Source organism: Suricata suricatta, chromosome 17 (genome assembly GCF_006229205.1).
Source record: "Suricata suricatta isolate VVHF042 chromosome 17, meerkat_22Aug2017_6uvM2_HiC, whole genome shotgun sequence".
In the NCBI taxonomy this organism is placed as follows: Eukaryota; Metazoa; Chordata; class Mammalia; order Carnivora; family Herpestidae; genus Suricata; species Suricata suricatta.
Genome location: NC_043716.1, coordinates 24,026,682 through 24,048,422, shown reverse-complemented (window position 1 = coordinate 24,048,422; position 21,741 = coordinate 24,026,682). Strand labels below are relative to the sequence as shown.

Here is a 21,741-nt window from a genome sequence, read left to right as displayed (position 1 = left end):
TTTCAAAAACTTAAGATAGCACAGTTTGAAGAATAAATTCCTAATAGTAAGAGCTTTTGAAAGCTCTTAAAATTAGGAGGAAGACAGGGACAACGTTTTGTTTTATTTTTGCCTAACTAACCACAAATGATTCAGTTAATGTCAGAGTGTCAATATCTCTGTAACCTCCTATGTATGCCAACAACAAACAAAAAAAAAATTGCAAACCACAAAAACCACCTAAAACACATATTTTTGAGGACTAACAACTTATAGAGCAGATATTTGCTAACCACATAAAGTAGACAGCAACTGAGTCTGTATTTTGGTCTTGACACGAAATTCAAAATACAAAACTTGAGGCAAGAAGGAAGTGAGTTTCAAGAACAATATGAAAACCACAAAACACAAATAATGAATGTAACCTGTAATCATATTTTCATACTTCCAAATTTTCGCACTCACAGAGGAGTATTTTAAGGCGACTTTAACCTTTCCCCTCCAGCCTGATATTTGAAAGGAAGATCAAAGAAAAGCAGTTTAAACTCACACGTTCCTTTGGTTATGCAACACAGATTTAGACCTTACACTTCAAAACCCCAGCCATTACTTCAGCGCCACCAATCCAAATACCATTCTGAGCTTTGAAGCGGCTCTAAGGGTATCTTCCATTTGCAAGTAACACTTCTATAGTCAAAAGATCTTACTCAGGGTAGATGTTAATGTAAAACCACTCAGACTACACAGACACACTCGCCTGGAGGCAGACTGGAAGGTGTTCAGTAGTCAATGTAACACCATTACAGAGAGTGTCGGCCTAGCAGCTGTCATAAACACTTCATCATCACTCAGACCCACAAACTGGATTCCCTGTAACTTGTTGTTTTATTTTGTGCAGAATACATGTCCAGTTGGAAGGAGAGAGAAAACAGTGCTGCAGATAAGCCAATTTTGGCTTATGGCCTCTTTCTACTTCTAAAAGACTGAATTTGTCATATCTGATTGGTATTGTAAACTTATCCTGACATAATCTGTTGGCTGAAGATAGTTTTGCACAGATACCTACCAAAAAGGAACATTATATTAAATAGAAGCCTAAGATTTTTCTTCTGTAAAATAGATATCTTATGAATTTGTAAAACTGACAAGATGATTAAAAATATGAATGATATCAATGGTAGCAGGAAGCAGAGCAACTAGAACTCTCAGATACTGACTCTCAGAGATTGCAAGTGGAAGTGTATAATGGTACAACTTCTGTGAAAAACTGTGGCAATTTCTAATCAAGTTAAATATATGTCTAACTTGTGGCCCAGCAATTCTGTTCCTAGGTACATACTCAAAAATAGAGCATGTAAATCTACAATTATGTTCATAGTAGCTGTATTCATTATAGAAACACATATGAAACATAGAAACCCATAGAAACATAGAAACACATAGAAACCCACCCCAAAAGGAGAAGAGCTAATCAGTGGGATATAACACAGTAATGAAATCAAAAATCAAAAATGCATACCATGACAACATGCAACAACATGAATGAATCTAAAAAATACACTGAACCAAAAGACACAAAGGAGTATATACTGTATGCCTCTATTTATATGAAGTTCAATACAGGCAAACTAATCTGCGGTCAGAATAGTTATTATCTGAGGGGAAGGGAAATACTGACTGGGGAACTTTATGAGTAAGAAAAATGCTCTACATTTGGTTCTCAATGTTACTTTCATTTTTTTATGTATGGATACACACAAACATACACATTCACATAATCACATATACACACACACAGTCTTCAAACTACAGATTTGAGATTTGTACTTTTTATAGTATGTATGCTATGTCTTAATTTTTTTAAAGATATCTATCATAAATAAATTATAGGACATCCAGACAATGGAATATTATTTAGAGCTAAAAAGAAATGAGCTATCAAGCCGTGAAAAGACTTGGGCATAACTTAAATGTGTATTACTAAGCGAAAGAAGCCAATGTGAAACAGCTACATGATGAATGATTCCAACTATATGACATTATGGAAACGCAACACTATACAGTAGTCTCCCTTTATCTATGGGCTATACATTCTAAGACCTCCAGTGGATGCCTGAAACTATGGATAGTAAGAAATCCTATATGTGTTTTTTCCCATATACATATACCATGGTGAAGTTTAATTTATAGGTTAGGCACAGTAAGAGATTAACAACAATGAAATAAAACAATTGTAACAATATACTATAACAGAAGTTATATGAATGTCTCTCTTTCTCTAAATATCCTACTATACCGTTATTTACTTTCTGTGTGGTGATGTCAGATGATAAAATGCACACATGACGAGATGAAGTGAGATGAATGAGCCAGGCATGTAACGTAGTATTAGGCTACTACTCAGCTCACGACAACACGTCAGATGAGGCTCGTCTGCGTCTAGACCACAGCTGACTCACAGAAATCATGGGAAGCAGAACCAGAGATAAAGGGGGACTGCTGATGTGGAACGTTGATAGTGGAGAGGCTGTGTATTTAGAAGGGTTAAATGTGAGCTTTAATACTTTATAAAATGAGAATAACACGAAATAGTAAAACTAAGGGGCGCCTGGCTGGCTTAATTGTTGGAGTGTGCAATTCTTGATCTCAGGGTGTGAGTTCAAGCCCAATGCTGGGTATAGATATTACTCAAGAATAAAAAATCTTCTAAAACAATAGTAAAATTGACAGGATTATAGAGGGTAATAAGCAATGTACCTAATATGATGTGTGTGGTATATTCTGATTATTCAAATTATAGATGCTATTATTTATATTAACATTATGAAACGTCACTAGGCAGCGCAAGTGTCAGACTCCCCCAGGCATCTCCTCACTACTCAGGGCTCTGCAGCGCTCCATTCCCTCCTCCACTGGAGCACAAATCTCACAGGCCAGGGTTTCTCAACCTCAGCCCCACTGACATTTTGGAGTGGACCATGCTTTGTTGAGCCAAGTTGTCCTAAACATTGCAGGATCCTTCACAGCATCTCTGGCTTTTACCTACCAGATGCCAGTAGCAACTCCCAATCGTGACAATAAAAAATGTCTGCAAACATGGCCAAATGTCTCCTTGGGGGCAAAAACTCTCTCATCTGGGAAGCACCGACACAGACTGCAGTTATGTAGTGACACCTCACACAAGTAGAACATGGTCTTCTCCAGGCTCAGGTCTTAGTGGTATTTGTATCTCCTAATACATGGCATAGACCCTGAAGCTTCAATGTGGCTAAATAGAAAAAGTACGCTGCTATTAATTAATATAAATAGAGAGTTTAGGAAGAAGGACAGATTGGGAATGGAATGGGATGTAAGCAAACAGCAAAACAATTATGAAATTTAGTTTGGATCTTTCTAAAATTGACTCTCTAGCACTCTCAGATGAATACTCAGCAGAAACTGAAATCTTGAAATATATTTACTAAACATACACATACATATCTGTGCGTACATGTACACAAACATAAATGTATACATAAACACATACATGTATCCAACCAACTGCCAGACAAGGTACTTGGTACCAGATATATAAAGACCAAGAAGACATGATCACAGTAATAAAATCAAAAATACAAACCAAAACAACACGCAACAACATGGATGGATCTAAAAAATACATTGAACAAAAAAAGACACTTATAAAGACTTACCAAACTCAACACCCCAAAAACCAATTAATCCAGTGAAGAAATGGGCAAAAGACAGGTATAGACACTTTTCCAAAAAAAGATATCCATATGGCTAACAAACACATGAAAAAATGCTCAACATCACTCATCACCAGGGAAATACAAATTAAAACCACACATTCCACCTCACACCTGTCAGAATGGCTAACATTAACAACTCAGGCAACAACAGATGTTGGCAAGGATGCAGAGAAAGAGAATCTCTTTTGTGCTGCTGGTGGCAATGCAAATTGGTGCAGCCACTCTGGAAAACTGTATGGAGATTCCTCCAAAAATTTAAAATAGAATTATCCTAAGACCCAGCACTTACACTACTAGGTATTTATCCAAGAGATACAGGTGTGCTGTTTTGACGGAGCACATGCACCCCAATGTTTATAGCAACGCTATCAACAACAGCCAAAGTATGGAAAGAGACCAAATATCCATTGATGGATGAATGGATAAAGAAGATGTGGTGTGTACACACACACACACACACACACACACACACACACACACAATGGAGTATTACTCAGCAATCAGAAAGAATGAAATCTTGCCATTTGCAACTACATGGATGGAACTAGAGGGTATTATGCTAAGCGAAATTAATCAGTCAAAGACAAATATCATGTGACTTCACTCATATGTGGAATTTAAGATATAAAACAGATGAACATAAGGAAAGGGAAGCAAAAATAATATAAAAGCAACAAGGGGACAAAACATAAGAGGCTCTTAAATACAGAGAACTGAGGGTTGCTGGAGGGGCTGTGGGAGGGGGATGGGCTAAAGGGCATTAAGGAAGACACTTGTTGGGAAAAGCACTGGGTCACTGGAATCTACTCCTAAAATCACTGTTGCACTATATGCTAACTAACTTGGATATAAGTAAATAATAAAGAAAATGTTTTTAAAAATTTTTTAAATAAAATCTTAAAAAAAAAAGAAAGTGAAAATGTCAATACCTATAAAGGAGACTATTGGGGCAAATGATGAAATCAGAAAATGGACTGTGGATTACATAACAGTATTGTATTAAACATAAATGTCCTGGTGTTGATAGTACTATAGTTGTATAAGATAATGTGCCTTATTCTTAGGAATATATACTGAATTATTTACGGAGAAGGAGTACATGATTTCTAGTTATTAACAGTTCAGAAAAAAATCTGCACGAATAAAAAAAAAAAATGAGAGAATGATACAGCCGATGAGGCAAAATGTCCTTAACTGGTAAATCTGGGTGAATCAAGGAGCTCCTTGTACTAATTATAAAATTTTCTAGAAGTTTAAAATTATTGCGAAATAAAAAGCATCCTTAAAACGCCACTATGAGATACCAGTACACACCTACCAGAATGGTTAAAATTTTTAAAGCTAACAATACCAAGAGCCAATGAGAAATATGGGGAGCAAATGAAACTTTCAGTCATTGCTAGTGGGCATTCATATTGGTAAAACTAGTTTGGAAAACTGGCCATATGCACTAACGTTAAACACACACCAACACCATGACACAGCAAATCTACTTTAGGTCTATATATATATCCAAGGAAATGAGTGCAGTGTATGTCCAACAACAACCATATATAATAACATTCAGAGTAGCTTTATTTATAATACTCAAAAACTGGAAACAACAAAAAATGTCTATTGGCTACATAATAGACTTCTTTAGATATGTTGTATTTATGATAAAATACCACACAGAAAAAAAGAACAAATTACTGCTACATACTAGAACATAAAAGAAATCTCAAGTCATACTATTAAAAGAGAAAAAAGCCAAACATAAAAGAATACAGACTATTATCTATGACCATATTTTTTTATGAAGTTCAAAAACAGAAAAACTAATCTCTGGCAATAGAAGACAGAATATTGGTTATTTGGAGGGACAGGACGACAGTATTTACAGTGACGTGAAATTCTTCAGAGTCGCTGCAAATGTTCTATATCTTATTCTGAGTGATCTATAGAAAGTTATATACATATGTAAAAATTCAGTCTGCACACTTAAGATCTGTGTACTTTACTGTATTTAATATATCCAATAAAATTTAAAACAAGAGAACTTATAACAAAAGAAAAAATTGCCTTCCACAAACTCGTAAGTCTGTGTGTGTTCGAAGAATATTTTCTGCTTTGGGACAGAAAAACATCAAAAATATTTCAAACAAGGGGCGCCTGGGTGGCTCAGTTGGTTAAGCATCCGACTTCGGCTCAGGTCATGATCTCAGTTTGTGGGTTCAAGCCCGGCATCAGGCTCTGTGCTGACAGCTAGCTCAGAGCCTGGAGCCTGTCTTCAGATTCTGTGTCTCCCTCTCTCTCTGACCCTCCCCTGCTCATGCTGTCTCTCTTTGTCTCTCTAAAATAAATAAAAAGAGTAAAAAAAATTTTTTTATATTTCAAACAAGATTCCAATTTACAATAATAAATTTCAAACTCAAAGTAGAGTGCATATATTAAATCATGTCATATAAAGCTACTATTAAAACATAAGGAAAGATTAAACTTCAGATGTAAGACTTTTCTAAAGTGACGCTGTTAAGAAACACGCTCTAAGCAAAAGTATTTTTCTCTCCTAATACAGGTGGATTCTAAAAGCTATTTCATCACTATTCATTTTTGCTTTTATTCATTCCATGACACTCAATGCTCTTCCACTGCAGATGACTAAAGAGCCAGCCTTTACTTCTCTTCCCAGTAAACAAGAGACTGGACCAAACAAAATAAGGCTCTATTCTTAACGAACACAAAATTTTTTATTCAGGTCCATATTCAAACTTCCTCTGTTTGCCAGTTACCCAAATCATAGACTTTATATTGCTCCCAAATGAAACTCATAAAAATTGTTCTTGGCAGCAATCTTGACATGGCAAGGTCTATTGGCACCCAACTTCTAATAAATAAAAGACTAATTGGTATTTACCTCAAATATGCCCTTGCATGTTTCCTCTAAAGCTTTCGTGTAAAAGCCATATACACTAAAAGCTAGGGGAAATCCTTCAAGGGAACAGCTGCACTTTTCTTAATGCGATGTGTTAGTGACACCTAGCGTCACATCTTTGAAGTACATGCAAAGCTCCAAGAAAGCACTCCACAAGAACCTTACGTTCAGTAAGTTAATATCTGGAGTGCTTTCTTGAAGCTGGTGGGGAGGTGGGGGGGAGTGGTGGGTGATGGGTATTAAGGAGGGCACTTATTGTAATGAGCACTGGGTATTATATGTAAGTGAAAAATCACTAAATTCTACTCTTGAAACTAATACTTCACTGCATGTTAATCACATAGAATTTAAATAAAAACATGAAACAAAAAAAAACCTTTGGAAACTAAAAAAAGAAGAAAAAAATATATACTGTTTCATGCAATGCAACTGTCACCTTGTAAGTACTGTAATGAATATATTTTCAAGACTTTTTAAGATATTAAGAATTTCAGGGGCGCCTGGGTGGCTTGGTCATTTAAGCGCTCAACTTCAGCTCAAGTCATGATCTCGTAGTTTATGAGTTCAAGCCCTGCATCAGGCTCTGTGAGACAGCTCAGAGCCTGGAGCCTGTTTCAGAGTCTTTGCCTCTGCCCCTCCCCCACTCACACTCTGTCTCTCTCACAAAAATAAACAAACATTAAAAAAAACTTTTTTAAGATATTAAGAATTTCAAAAGAGGACGATAAAACTAAGTAGTCACTTAAACAGGCACCAAAAAAAGCACCTGACTGGCTTGGTCAGTGGAGCATGTGACTCTTGATCTCAGGCTTGTAGGTTCAAGCCCCACGTTGGATGTGAAGATTATGTAAAAAGAAAATCTTGGGGCACCTGGGTGGCTCAGCTAGTTAAGCATCCGACTTTGGCTCAGGTCATGATCTCACGGTTCGTGGGTTCGAGCCCCACATCGGGTTCTATGCTGCCAGCTCAGAGTCTGGAGCCTGATTCAGACTCTGGGTCTTCATCTCTCTCTGCTCTCCCCATCCACGTACACACACACACACACACACACACACACACACACACACACACACACTCTCTCACTCACTTTCTCTCTCTCAAAAAGAAATACACATTAAAAATTTTTTAATGTTTTTTTTTTTTTTTGAGAGCGCGAGAGCGAGCGAGCGAGCAGGAGAGGGTCAGAGAGAGAGATACAGAATCCAAAGACAGGCTCCAGGCTATGAGCTAGCTGTCAGCACAGAGCCCAACGCAGGGCTCAAACCCACAAACTGTGAGATCATGACCTGAGCCAAAGTCAGATGCTTAACTGACTGAGCTACCCAGGCGCACCTAAAATTTTTTTAAAAATAAAATCTTAAGTGGCGGTTGGGTGGCTCAGTCAGTTGAACATCTGACTCTTGATTTTGGCCTAGGTCATGATCCCAGGGTTGTGGGATCAAGCCCCATGTCAGGCTCTGGGCTAAGCGTTGGAGCCTGCTCAGGATTCTCTCTCTCTCTCTCTCTCTCTCTCTCTCTCTCTCTCTCTCTCTCTCTCTCTCTCTCTCTCTCTCTCTCTCTCTCTCTCTCTCTCTCTCTCTCTCTCTCTCTCTCTCTCTCTCCCTCTCTCTCCCTCTCTCCCTCCCACCCCCGCCCCATCTCTCCCTCTGCCTCTTCCCCTTGCTCACACTCGCATGCTCTCTCTCTCACTCTCTCTCTCAAATAAAAAATAAAATTGAGGGGCACCCGGGTGGCTCAGTCTGTTAAGCATCCGATTTCAGCTCAGGTCATGATTTCAAGGTTCGTGAGTTCAAACCCCAGATTGGGCTCTGTGCTGACAGCTCAGAGCCTGGAGCCTCCTTCAAATTCTGTGTCTCCCTCTCTCTCTGCCTCTCCCCTGCTCATACTGTGTCTCTTTCTCTCTCAAAAATAAATAAAGATTTTTTTTTAATTTTAATAAAAAATAAAAAAATAATTAAAATTAAATTAAATGTTTAAATAAATAAGAAATAAACAGGTAACAAAAATGTACGGAAAGCTATCAGGACTTTTATAAAGGTATATTTTGGGCTTCTTATCCATTGAAAATTTTAAATGAAAACACCATTACTTACACTAGGCAAGGCAATTTTTGCCTTATATAATTTTTAACAAGTGTAAGTGTAATAATAAAATTCCGCTTCTTCTGAAACTAGCCCATCTTACACACCAGGCAGCACCAGCCCCAGGTCAACACCTTGGGAACATCTCTGACTCTTTCTTCTCCTCTTAATGTCTTATCAGATACCACAAAACCAAACTTTGTTCAAGGTTCTCAGTATCACATTTGGACAATGTTGAAACTGACTCTTAACTAGCCTTATAACCTTTTCTTTTGTCCCTATTCTCTAGTTAACCCACTGTCACTGCAAAACAAATCTTTATCAAATATGGATTTGGGAATATAACTCTGTTACTTGAGGATTTTTAATGAGTTCACACTGGCTGAAAGATTTAATAAATCCAAGTCCTCATCCTGCAGTTCAAATTTCCTCCTTGACACTTCTATATCTCATCCCATGTCCAGAGAGCACATAACCACTAAAATGAATGTTAATAATCATAGAGGTGATTGTTGCCTATGTAAATAAAAGAACATGATGACACAATGCCTAAAATAGAGTCACTATCGGAAACAACTCCTCCTCCACCTGGAGGCCCTGTTGATTGTATCTGTCAAACCATTTCACGAATGTCCAAGTATTTATTTTTTAATTTCCATTCTGGCACAAACAGATACTTCCGTGAATGACAAACACATTTGGATGATGTGCAACTCGCAAACAGTTATAGATCTCTAATAGCTTACTCTCAGTTTCTGTACTTATTTTTTGCAGACAGTAACAACATTTCACTATTACCAATTTGTGGACCAGCACTACCAGTCCGTGCTCCACTAACTTAAAACCAAACTCACTATCTTTCCACCCATATTTGCTCTTTATCATACCTTTACTATTTTATAAGAGGGATCGCTGTCTACATCTGTTCAAAATCCTCAAATGGCTTCTACAACTCATTTTTTTAGTGGGCAAAAAAATTGTCCAGATAATTCCTAAAAGATATTCACTGGTCAACAATACATGAAAAGGTGCTCCCAATGGCTAAAATTAAAAAGATGGACAACACCAAATGTTGATGAGATTACGGAACAACTCATACACGGCTGGGGGAAATGTAAGATGGTACAAAAGGGTTTGGAATCTGTTATAAAACTGATCACATTCCTACCCCATGAAGCTGCAATTCCACTTGGAGGTATTTACCTAAGAGAAATGAACACATACTTTACAAAAAGACTTACAGAGGATTCTCACAGCAGCTTTAGACAGAAAAGGCAAAAGCTATATAAATAGCCCAGCTATCCATCATTAAAAGAAGGGATAAACTATGGTATATTCATACTCTGAACTATTATTTAGCAATAAAAAGGAATAAACAGCATGGGTGAATCTCATAAACATGCTGAGTGAAGGAAGCCTTCCACAAAAAAGAAAGTGCATATGGTATAATAACGCAGGAAGTTCTAAAACCGGCAACACTAGCCTACAGTGAGAAGAAAAATGAGAACAGTGGTTGCTTCTGGATGGAATGGAAGAAAAATAAACTGGGAATAGGCATGAAGGAAATTTCTTCAGTGATAAACGTTCTGTATCTTGACAGAGATCTGGGTTACCTAGGTGTATGCACTTATCAAAGTTCAGTAAATTAATATATTAAGAACTGTGTATTTAATGGTGTGTAGATTTTATCCAACAAAAATTAATCAAATATTGAACTCCAACTAATGACAGCATGATAAAGTAGTTAGGGGAAAGTATACTGATATTTACAGTTTACTTTGAAATGTGTTGAACAAGATGAAGTATAGTAAAATTTTAATGGTTCAAATCCAGGTGTGGATATGCATGTTTTCACCATAAAATTGTTAAAACTTTGCCCTATATTTGAAGTTTTTGAAGTCTGTGGTTGACAAAGCTCTAGCCCACAACCACCTCTCAGGCATCATCTCCAAACACTCTTCACCTTGCCCACCCACCTCCAGCTAAACTGCCTCACTGCTGTTCATGAATACAGGAAACACAGTCCTACCACAGAGTATTGGCTTTGAATGTTCCTCCTACCTGTAAATATCACTCTTTCATACTTTTGCTCAAAGGATCTTGGAGAGGCGCTCCCCCAGACCACCCTGTGTGATGCAGCAGCCCACAGCAACATCAGACACCCCATCCTAACACTTCCCACCACCTAGTTATGCTAGATGTTTGTTATCATCTTCCTCCCCACCACAAGAAGAATGATTTTGTTTTTTTTCATTGCTGTTTTCCCAGCACCCTGAACAGGATCTGGTTTATAAAAGGCAATCAATAAATCTTTGCTGAGTAAGTGAATTAATAACTGAATGGGGTGAGTATAAATGGCTTTATAAGAATACAATCCGGCAAACCTATCAAAAGCCTTGGTGTATCTACTTTCATTGATCTCTCTTCTTTAAGAAGACAAAAATTTAAGAAATCTAACTCAATGTCCAACCATAAAGGAAAGAATATTTCCACCTCAGAGCCACAGACTTTACTGTTTGCTGTTCTAAGCTTACCCTGGCCAAATCCTAACTTCTATGCCACTTTCTTATCATAATCTCTTATTCTTTTCCTCACATTTCAATTTAAGTTGTATATTAATTGATTTTTATTTAAATTCACCTCTCCTACTAGCTCCATTAGAGCAAATACCATATCTGTTTTGTTCAAAATATGTATTTTATCCCAGGTCTATACTGAATAAATGAACACCTATTTTTTTAATTTTTTTAATGCTTTATTTATTTTTGATACAGACACAGACAGAGCATGAGAGGGGGAGGGGCAGAGAGAGGGAGACACAGAACTGGAAGCAGGCTCCAGGCTCTGAGCTAGCTGTCAGCACAGAGCCCGACGCGGGGCTCGAACCCACGACCGTGAGATCTGACCTGAGCCGAAGCCGGAGGCTTAACCGACTGAGCCACCCAGGCGCCCCAAATGAACACCTTTTAAGTCCCTGTAGTTCATGGCACGAAATCACTCTATGTATAAGACTGGGAGAAAAGAAAAATAAACTATGACTTATTAAAGTAACTGAAATATATACTGAGATAATAGCTAATAGAATTAACGGAGTCATGAAAGGAAGAGTACAGAACTGCTACTTTTTAAAAAACGAATCTCCTAAAACTACATGGCTTTTAGTCCATGTACAACCTTGATTTTTTTAAATTAAGGATTCTAAGCATGAGAACCTCTGTTTATATCACCAAAAAGAAGCAATGAGATTGTTATGCATGAGTGGGAAAAGGGCTTGTTTATCCAAAACATCAACAAATAATCATTCCTTCTTATGTCACATCAGATGTGTTGAAAGAAGGGGCTTGACAGCTTGGGAAAACTGGGGTTTTCCTAACAGCCGTCCTGTAAACAAAGTGGAGGGGACTGGGCAGTCGAGAAACTACTTCCGGGCAGTTCTGCTTCTGAGCTAACTCCACTTAACTATCTGTCGAGGCACCATTTAAGCCTTGTTCAAGTTTGTGTAATTCGTAAACCATTTTTAAAATGTTTATCCAGGATATGTTTATTTTCTTAATCTGAGACTCACAGGTTACATAAAATCAACAGGAGGGAACCCTGTTCACAAACTTGAAGCAAAACCTGAGCTATGGTTTGGATGGGGATTGACTTTCTGCCCACTCACACTTACTCAAAAGCAAATACGATTTATGGTCTGCAAAGATCCCTAAGAGCCAGGTTTATTTCTAGGTTGACCAACATAAGCTCCCCCACTGTCTAGCACATGGTAACACTTAAGTGATTACTGAATAACTGACTAGTGATAAACAAGTTTTGGAAGGGGTTAGTTAGTAATGGGTAACAGTCATGTACTCTACAAAAGATGAATATTTGAAAGCATATCATAAACTTTCACAATGAAAACTAAAATTGAACTGCCAATGTACTTGCATGGTGTATCTTTTGCTATCACATTTGGAGAGTGTTGGAATGAAGTACAGCTCTGAGATCATAGGCTTTGAATTTGAAGTCAGATAGAACTGGGCTTGATTTCTAATTCCACCTCTTACAAGTAGTGTGATGTTACCACCTATAAATACGGTAACTTCTACCTCACAGTATACAACAGATGAGATCATGTGGATATAAAATGCTTTGGACATAGTAAGAGCACAATGAGTGCTACAAAAGGAGCCTATTTTCCCAAACTGCCTCCTTATTCATGAAATGGTCCTCACAGAGCTATAATACTACAAGAGTAAACAACCACCTAATAAATATTCCATGAAGAAAAGATTGTTCAAGTCTCTCAAAATACAATCTGGGCATAAGCACTACTTTAAAGAAGTAGTTTAAATTAGTCAGAAGACTTTTAAGTACAGAGAGCTAAACACAAGTTAACTTTAAAACTATTAAAAGGGATACCTCTAATTATAACTGACACCAGTGGGTAGCCTGAGTACCACCAAAGGAATGTGCTCGATCCAGAAAACACACCTACTCATACAGGCTCAGCCTCCTTGTTAAAGCTGTAGCTTCCCCTCTTGCCTTCAAGTCTGTCAGCAAACAGCATAAGGGTTCAAAATATTTTCTCTATTAATAAGAAGTGACATTTACAAAATCTTTTCCTCTGATCACAATCTAGAAATATTTCTTTTGGTAGGGGGGAAAAAAAACAAAAAACACTGCCTAATTTTAAGTCCTTTGTCCATGCCTTCGGCATGATACTTAAATTACAAACAACACTGAAGACCCATGAGAAATGTCAACTACACATCCCAAAAGGCAAAAAAAAGAGGACACTCATTCTATGACATATCAGCAGGATTCTTCTATCTCTGTTAAAAAAAAAAAAAAAGCCAGCTATGTGGATGGAACTAGAGGGTATTACGCTCAGCGGAATTAAAGAAAGACAAATATCACATGACTTCACTCATATGAGGACTGTAAGATACAAAACAGATGAACATAAAGGAAGAAAAGCAAAAATAATATAAAAACAGGGAGAGGGACCAAAACATAAGGGATTCTTAAATATGGAGAACAAACAGAGGGCTGCTGGAGGGGTTGTGGGAGGGGGGATGAGCTAAATGGGTAAGGGGCGTTAAGGAATTGACTCCTGAAGTTGTTGCACTATATGCTAACTAACTTGGATGTAAAATTTAAAACTAAATTAATTAAAATAAAAAATAAAATATAGAAGCCCATAAAAAAGTCAATCTTTAAAAACAAGAAAACCCAAACCCTAAATAATAATACCATACATAATTATATGATTAGGTAAAGGACCAAAGTGTATCATAAGTGATTTATCAAAGAACAATTTTTTACTAAAAATCTTAAAGAATTATGCTGTCCAATGTGATCATCACTTAATAATCCTTATGCCACTGAAGCCAAATTCTGTACTTAAGAACATCTTAAATTCCTTTAAATTTGACATAATAAACTATGTTTTCCTATATATCTTTTAAGAAGTGATATTACCCAACAGAACCAAAAATTCTAGGGGTCAAAAATTCTAGCTGAAACACACACATACACAAGTGGCCTCAAACAATTTGGTGAATGAATTTATTAAAGGTACAAATTAAACGTCAATGTACTGACCCTGAGCCTCCAACTGTAAGAGAACCACACAAGTTCCCCTCCCCCTGCCAGCTACTGGAAGAGATGATATTTAGGCCATGCTAGAATGTAAGTACAAGTCAAATGATGCAATCTTTCTTTACTACAGTTTACTCAGCTGTGATCCTACCAAGCCTCTTCCTCTTTTAGGACATTTTCTTTTTGGTCATCCCAAAGATGAACTTGTAAGATGTTAACAGGCAAACTGAGACCAATATTAGGCAGTTTTAAACATTTATCAAAATTGAGACTTAATTTATACAGATAACACAGAAATAAAAGTAACCTCTGTTCAAATTCATATATTATATCATTATGGCTAAGAGCAGGAAAAAAAAGAGACATTCAAGTTTTTTCAATATAGGAAATAAATGACATAAATAAGTAAAATCCAAATAATAGAATTATACACAGATATAAACTTCAAAGAAGCAGCTCTCTGAATACCTTACTGTGTTTAAGAGTAAAACACAGTAAGGTATAGACTAATTGTAAAATACGCTCCCGTCTTTTAGAGGGGGCAGGGTGGCTGAAACAAGTTTAGTTATGCTTTCACCTGCATAAAATACAGCCATAAAGATACATAAAAGAACTAGAAATCCTGGTTGCCACGAGGGGAAATGGGGAACAAGGGTGGAAAGAAGTTTTTTTTAACCTTTCATAACCTGAATTTTGTTCCACATAAATATTTTAGCTGATCCAAAACATTGATTTTTAATGACTTCTAATTTTTAAAAAGAAAAGAAGGGTGTCTGGATGGCTCAGTCAGTTAAGCATCTGACTTCAGCCCAGGTCATGATCTCAGGGTTCATGAGTTCAAGTCCTACATTGGGTGAGTTCTGCTTCTCTCTCCTTCTCTCTCTCTCTCTCTCTCTGTCCCTCAAGAAATTCTCTCTCCCCCTCCTCCCTCACTCATCTGTGCCCTCGCACTCTCTCCAAAAAAAAAAAAAAAAAAAATTGATTAAATAATTAAAAAGAAAAAAGAAAAGAAAAAGCCTTCTGTAAGCTTGTTTACTCTTCTGCAAAATGGGAGGGAAATAATAATACCAACTTAACAGAGTTACTGCAACAAAAAATGAGACCTTGCAAATAAAGTGACTCCCACAATTCCTGGCCCAACTTCACAAATCCTTTATAGACCCTCTGCCTTCTCACTTGCGTCTTATCCTCTGTGCCATGTATGGTGGTCCACACACAGCAGTCTCTTAGCAGTTGCTTGTTAAATAAGTGGAGGAGTCCTTACAGAACGGATCAGCAGATTTCACATCAGCTAGCATGGTGGAAAGTATTCTATCTCAGGGATTCAGACTTCTCCTACTTACCGGGATGCTCCAGACTTGCATTCCATCACTGTAGCCGATCATAATCAGCAGAGGTGGCTCGTTCCCAGTGCTGTGTATTTCATGAAATTCCAGATTTCTTGATGTATCTGCATTAGAATTAAGTCACAAAGAAGCAAATTAAAAAGTAAACAACACTTCTTTAATGTTATTAGTGTAATAATTGTTAAAATTGTTTTTCAATGATGAATCACTAAATTCTATTCCTGAAATCATTATTAGACTACATAATCCAAATTAACTAACTTGGATTTAAATTTTAAAAAAAGAAAAATAAATAAATCGTTTTTCAAAAAAGGTATTTGGAAGACATCACTTAAAAGAAAGCGAACAGGGATCAGGAAGCTGAAATTATAAAACTAGTAATTTTTTAACAGTACCTAAACTTAACTGAACAAGTAAGGTTTTAAAAACCAAACTCTCATTAGAGAACTTGAGAATATTAATACCAGGAGCAAAATCATCTGTAAATGATACATGAAAACAAAAAATTTTACTAAAATTAATTAAATATAAATATGAAGTATAATCTGCTAAGAATTTCTAATATTTGTAAATTTAACAGTAGAAGACAAGGTATATTCCTTCATGTATAGGAAGTAAATCCTGATATACCTGAGCACTGTGCATATGGTCCACTACAAGAGAATTATATGTACTGTATAATCAATTTCCAATTCACATGAATATTAAACATGTTATATAATCAGCATTACAAAAGATATTCTTCCTGAACAAAACTACTGCACCTCACAAAACACTAAGTCAAGCATTCTATTCTTAAAACACAACCTTAACTTCCAGCAAGTTTGCTCAACCATTTCCATTACGATCCATTCTCTGACTTCATTAGGCCACTTCATTCTGGTCCGCTGACACCCTGCCTTCTCCCTATTCTTCAGATCATCTTATACTCTCTTTCCATCTTGCAGTCTTTGATCAATCATCTCAGTAACTTCTGCCAATAATCTATAGCCTCTAATCTCTTTTTGTGGGATCTATGCATGGTGCCCAACTCACAAAATCTCAATCCTAGATGAACCTAACTACCCATTATCTTAGTACATTCTATGGCAATCAAGTACTGCTATAGAAATATCACACAAAATAGAGGCCCTGGGTGGCTCGGTCAGTTAAGCATCTGACTTCAGCTCAGGTCGTGAGCTCACAGTTCATGAGTTCAACACTCACGTCAGGCCCTCTGCTGTCAACACAAAGCCCACTTCAGATCCTCTGTCCCCCTCTCTCTCCTCTTCTTCCACTCTCACACACATGCCCACACACTCTCACTTGCTCTCTCTCTCTCAGAAATAAAATTTTTTTAATCTTAAAAAATATATACTACACAATTAGACAGAATTGATACCACCATTAAGTTATCTCTACAAACCTCAACCTCACCCTCAAAACTGCACAGCAAACTTACTCTATTGTCTGGAACTTCACTTATAATTTCTTCAATGACTTACTTAAGCTTTCTCCAAGCCCTGACTCTACCCAATCTCTCCTTACTCAGCAAATAATCTGTCTCAGACTGCGCAAGGAAACTAGAAATTTCCTGGTGCTAAAGGCCTGACTTATCTGTACCACTCTCTTCTCATTCCGTTCTATTACAAGCAGTTGCCTTTCCTCCTGTCTACAGTAAATTCCTCCATCTGTGCTTTGGATCCCATCCTCCCCCACATTCTCAAGAGCTTTTTTCTAATCATTTATTTTCTACATCTTCAATACCTTCCACACATTGGGTATTTTCAATGAGCATTTAAGCATGCTGAAGTACGTCACTCATCATTAGGGAAATACAAACCAAAGCCACACTGAGATACCATCTCACGCCAGTCAGAGTGGCTAAAATGAACAAATCAAGAGACTATAGATGCTGGCGAGGGTGTGGAGAGACGGGCACCCTCCTGCACTGTTGGTGGGAATGTAAACTGGTACAGCCACTCTGAAAAACAGTGTGGAGGTTCCTCAAAAAACTATCAGTAGAACTCCCCTATGACCCAGCAGTAGCACTGCTAGGGATTTACCCAAGGGATACGGAAGTGCTGATGCATAGGGGCACATGTACCCCAATGTTCATAGCGGCACTTTCAACAATAGCCAAATCATGGAAAGAGCCTAATGTCCATCAACTGATGAATGGATCAAGAAGATGTGGTTTATATATACAATGGAATACTACATGGCAATGAGAAAGAATGAAATCTGGTCATTCATAGCAACATGGATGGACCTCGAGGGTGTCATGCTAAGTGAAATAAGTCAGGCAGAAAAGGACAGATACCATATGTTTGCACACATAAGTGGAACAGGAGAAACTTAATAGAGGACCATGGGGAGGGGAAGGGGGAAAAAATAGCGGGAGAGAGGAAAGGAGGCAAACCATGAGAGACTCTTGAATACTGAGAACTGAGGGCTGATGGGGGAGTGGGAGAGGGAAAGGAGGGTGATGGGCATGGAGGAAGCCACTTGTGGGGATGAGCACTGGGTGTTATATGGAAACCAACTTGACAATAAACTATAAAAAAAAGAAAGGAAAAGAAAAAGAAATAAAAAATAAACATGCTGAAATGTCTCCTACTTTTTAAAAAATTGCAAATGTATCAGTGCCAGGGAATTTTAGATGTAAATGACAAAGATAAAATTAGGAAAACATAAGAGGATAATATAGAAACACATTTTCATGATCATGGTATAAAGAAAGACTACTTAGCAGGACACAAAAAAACTCTTTGCATAAAAGATTGGCAAATCCTACTACATTATCTATTATATTAAAATGAAAAACTTCTGTTAATCATGAGCCCCCTTACCAGAAAAGTAAAAAGGCAAGCCACAGCAGAGGAAAAGACACTTGTAACAATTATAACCCCACAAGGACATATCTCATACACATAACAAAAATCAATATGAAAAAGACAAGTCATTAGAAAATAGCTATACATGTGAAAAAACACTTCAAAAAGAGGATATTCAAATAAATCCATCATCAATAAACATGAAAAGTAGCTCAACCTCATTTGTAATTAAGGAAGTGTTGATTAAAACCACAATGACAAGGGGCACCTGGGTGGCTCAGTCAGCTGAGCATCCAACTTCAGCTCAGGTCACAATCTCATGATTCCTGAGTTCAAGCCCCACATCAGGCTCTGTGCTGACAGTTCAGAGTCTGGAGACTGCTTCAGATTCTGTGTCTCCTTCTCTCTCTGCCCCTACCCCACTTGCACTCTGTTTCTTTCTCTCTCTCTCTCAAAAAAATAAACATTAAAAAAAATTTTTTTAAACCACAATGACAAAACCAAGTGGCAGGATGTGGAATAAAGTGAAGTGTATTTACTGCTAGTGAACGTAAAACAGTATAATCACTTTGGAAAACAGTTTGACAATATATACTCAAGCTGAAGATACCAGGCCCTTTGACCAAGTAGTTCTACTCCAGATATACACTCATTTGAAGCCAAGAGAAAAGCACAAGAATATTAATAGCAGCATTAAATTTTTAAAAACTTTTTTAGCTTTTTTTTTTTTTAAGTAATCTCTACACCCAACGTGGAGCTTGAACTCACAACCCCGAGATCAAGAGTCACACGCTCTACTGAGACAGCTAGGCATCCCCATAGCAACAGTATTTGTAAAGAGCCAAAAGCTGGAATCAATCCAAATGTCCATCAAAAGGAAAGTGGAAAAGCCCAGTGGTGTATCGAAACAATGGAATAGTACTGAGCCCCTGCCATACATCATAACGTGGATGAATGTACAGACACAATAAGCAAAAGGAGCCAGATATTAAAAAAAAAACTAAACTGAATAATTCTATTTATGTGAAATTCAAAATTGCTAGGCAATTAGGTAGCAATATTCTATTTCTCACCATCAGTGATGATTACACAGGTGCAGGATTTGTAAAAATTTGTTCAGAGACCCATATTTTGGCATTATTTACCACAATATATTTGCACAATAAGTAAGGCTTTAAAAATCATAAATTAAAACAATAATATCCCTGTTCCTTTATTTGACTTCATTAGTCTCCTCTCCTTCTAGAAGCTAAATTCCTTAAGTTATTTGCCGCTGTCATCTATTCTGGATTTCTCATTCACCCCAAATCCGTTTCAAAATGGTTTCTGCCCCATATAATCTCACCAATAATCAACATAATCAATATAATCTCAGCAATAATCTCCAAGTTGCTGAATGCAATGTATGTTTTGTAAGCCCATCTTTTCACTATTTAGCAGCTATAACCAATGCTCAACAGTTTCTCCTTAAAATATTTTTCTTTGGTTTTCCAGGTACAACCTTCTCCTAGTTTTCCTCCTACTGCTGTAATCATTCCTTCACCATTTCCTCCACTGGCTCATCCCTTTCCACCTATTCTTTGAATACTAGAGTTGTTCAAAGCTAATTCCTAAACACTCTTTTCTTCTCCCAATATACCCTCCCAAGTGGTCTCATTCCATTCACTAATTCCATTAGTATTGCTAGTGACTTCTTCAACATAGGTTTTTGGATGTCTTAGTAGGAGATAAAATTCCACTCAATGATGATTTCCAGGGCGCCTGGGTGGCTCAGTTGGTTAAGAATCCCACTTCAGCCCAGGTCATTGTCTTGCAGTTGGTGGGTTTGAGCCCTGCATCGGGCTCTGTGCTGACAGCTCAGAGCCGGGAGCCTGCTTTGGATTCTGTGTCTCCCACTCTGTCCCCTTTCTCCACTCATTCTCTCTCCCTCTCCCTCTCTCTCTCTCTCTCTCTCAAAAGTAAATATTTTTTTTAAAATCATGATTTTTTTTTGCAAACCAAATCTTCATCCAAGGTTCTCGATTTTGGGGAATAGCATGATTATCTAGCCAGTTAGCAAAGTCAGGAATCACCTTCTTCCTTCCCTCTGGCAATAAATCTACCACCAACCTATCACCTGTGTCTTCCTGAACAGCTCTCCTCTTATACCACCACCACCCAGGCTGTTATAACATCAACTCCAGACACACAAAATGGCTTCCACCGCCCATAAACTCCATACAAGAGGGCGTTTTTTTTTAAAATACAAATAATGACATACTTCCTCACCTCCATTCTCTATATTAGTTATGCACCATTGCTCACTTATAAAAAACCAAGATGTTTAACAAAGCTTAAACTCAGTAATTTTTTTATTTTATTTTGACACGAATTCAATGGCATAAAGTTAACAGCTCATGGTTCTATGTCTAGGAAAATTCAGAATTACAAACTTATTTTCCAAGGGCATAATTCTCTTTGTATCTAACATCAACATGGTCTTTTATAGCTTTCAATGTGCTCTGACACACAGATCATCTAATCTGACACACAACAATCCTGTTTTATACACGGAGCAGGAGCCAATTTCACTTTGACAAGTTAGGTATAATTTACTCAAAACTGAAGAAATTCCTCAGGATTTTTTTTTTGAGAGAGAGAGAGTGTGTATATAAGCACAGGAGAAGGGCAGGGGGAAAGATGGGGGGAAGGAGGGGAGAAAGAGACAGAAAGAGAGTCAGAGAGAGAGAGAGAATCTTAAGCGGCCCTCACACCTAGCACACAGCCTGACTTGGGGCTCAATCTCATGACCGTGACATCATGACCTAAGCCAAAACTCATATACTTTATTGATTTATCCACCCAGGTGCCCTAAGAAATCTCCAAATTCTTGATATGCAGTCCAGGCATCTTTCTAATACAGCTACCATCTTGATCACAGATTGTTACTTTTAGAAGGACACAAATGCCACATATAAAACCCTGAGGTCATTATATGAACAAAATCTCCTGCTCTTATTTTCTATTCTGCTCAGTCACTTGCACTACTTTTCTTCCTCTGGATGGTGGTACAGAAGACTTCGTTACTCTTGAATGAAACTCCTAATTTTGTAAAAATTATAGGTATCCTTATTCTTTGACTTTTCTTTATATCCTCTATTATACCATCACTGGTTATTCTATCCATAACTGCTCTTTCTCTTCTTTACTGGTTTTTTTATTCCACCCTTAAATATGGATTTTACAGTCTTTCCTTTAGAGACATGTAGCATTCCTTTGCAGAACAAAGTC

General features: G+C 37.4%; 1 protein-coding gene across 1 annotated transcript in view; it reads right to left on the bottom strand.

Moving 5' to 3' along the window:
• Positions 1–21,741, bottom strand: part of BCAS3 (BCAS3 microtubule associated cell migration factor) — a 594,659-nt gene that overhangs the window by 550,217 nt on the left and 22,701 nt on the right. Inside the window, exon 7 of the mRNA XM_029926997.1 lies at positions 15,653–15,759. Within this exon, the coding sequence (XP_029782857.1) occupies positions 15,653–15,759 (107 nt within the window). The remainder of the gene's footprint in view (positions 1–15,652; positions 15,760–21,741) is intronic.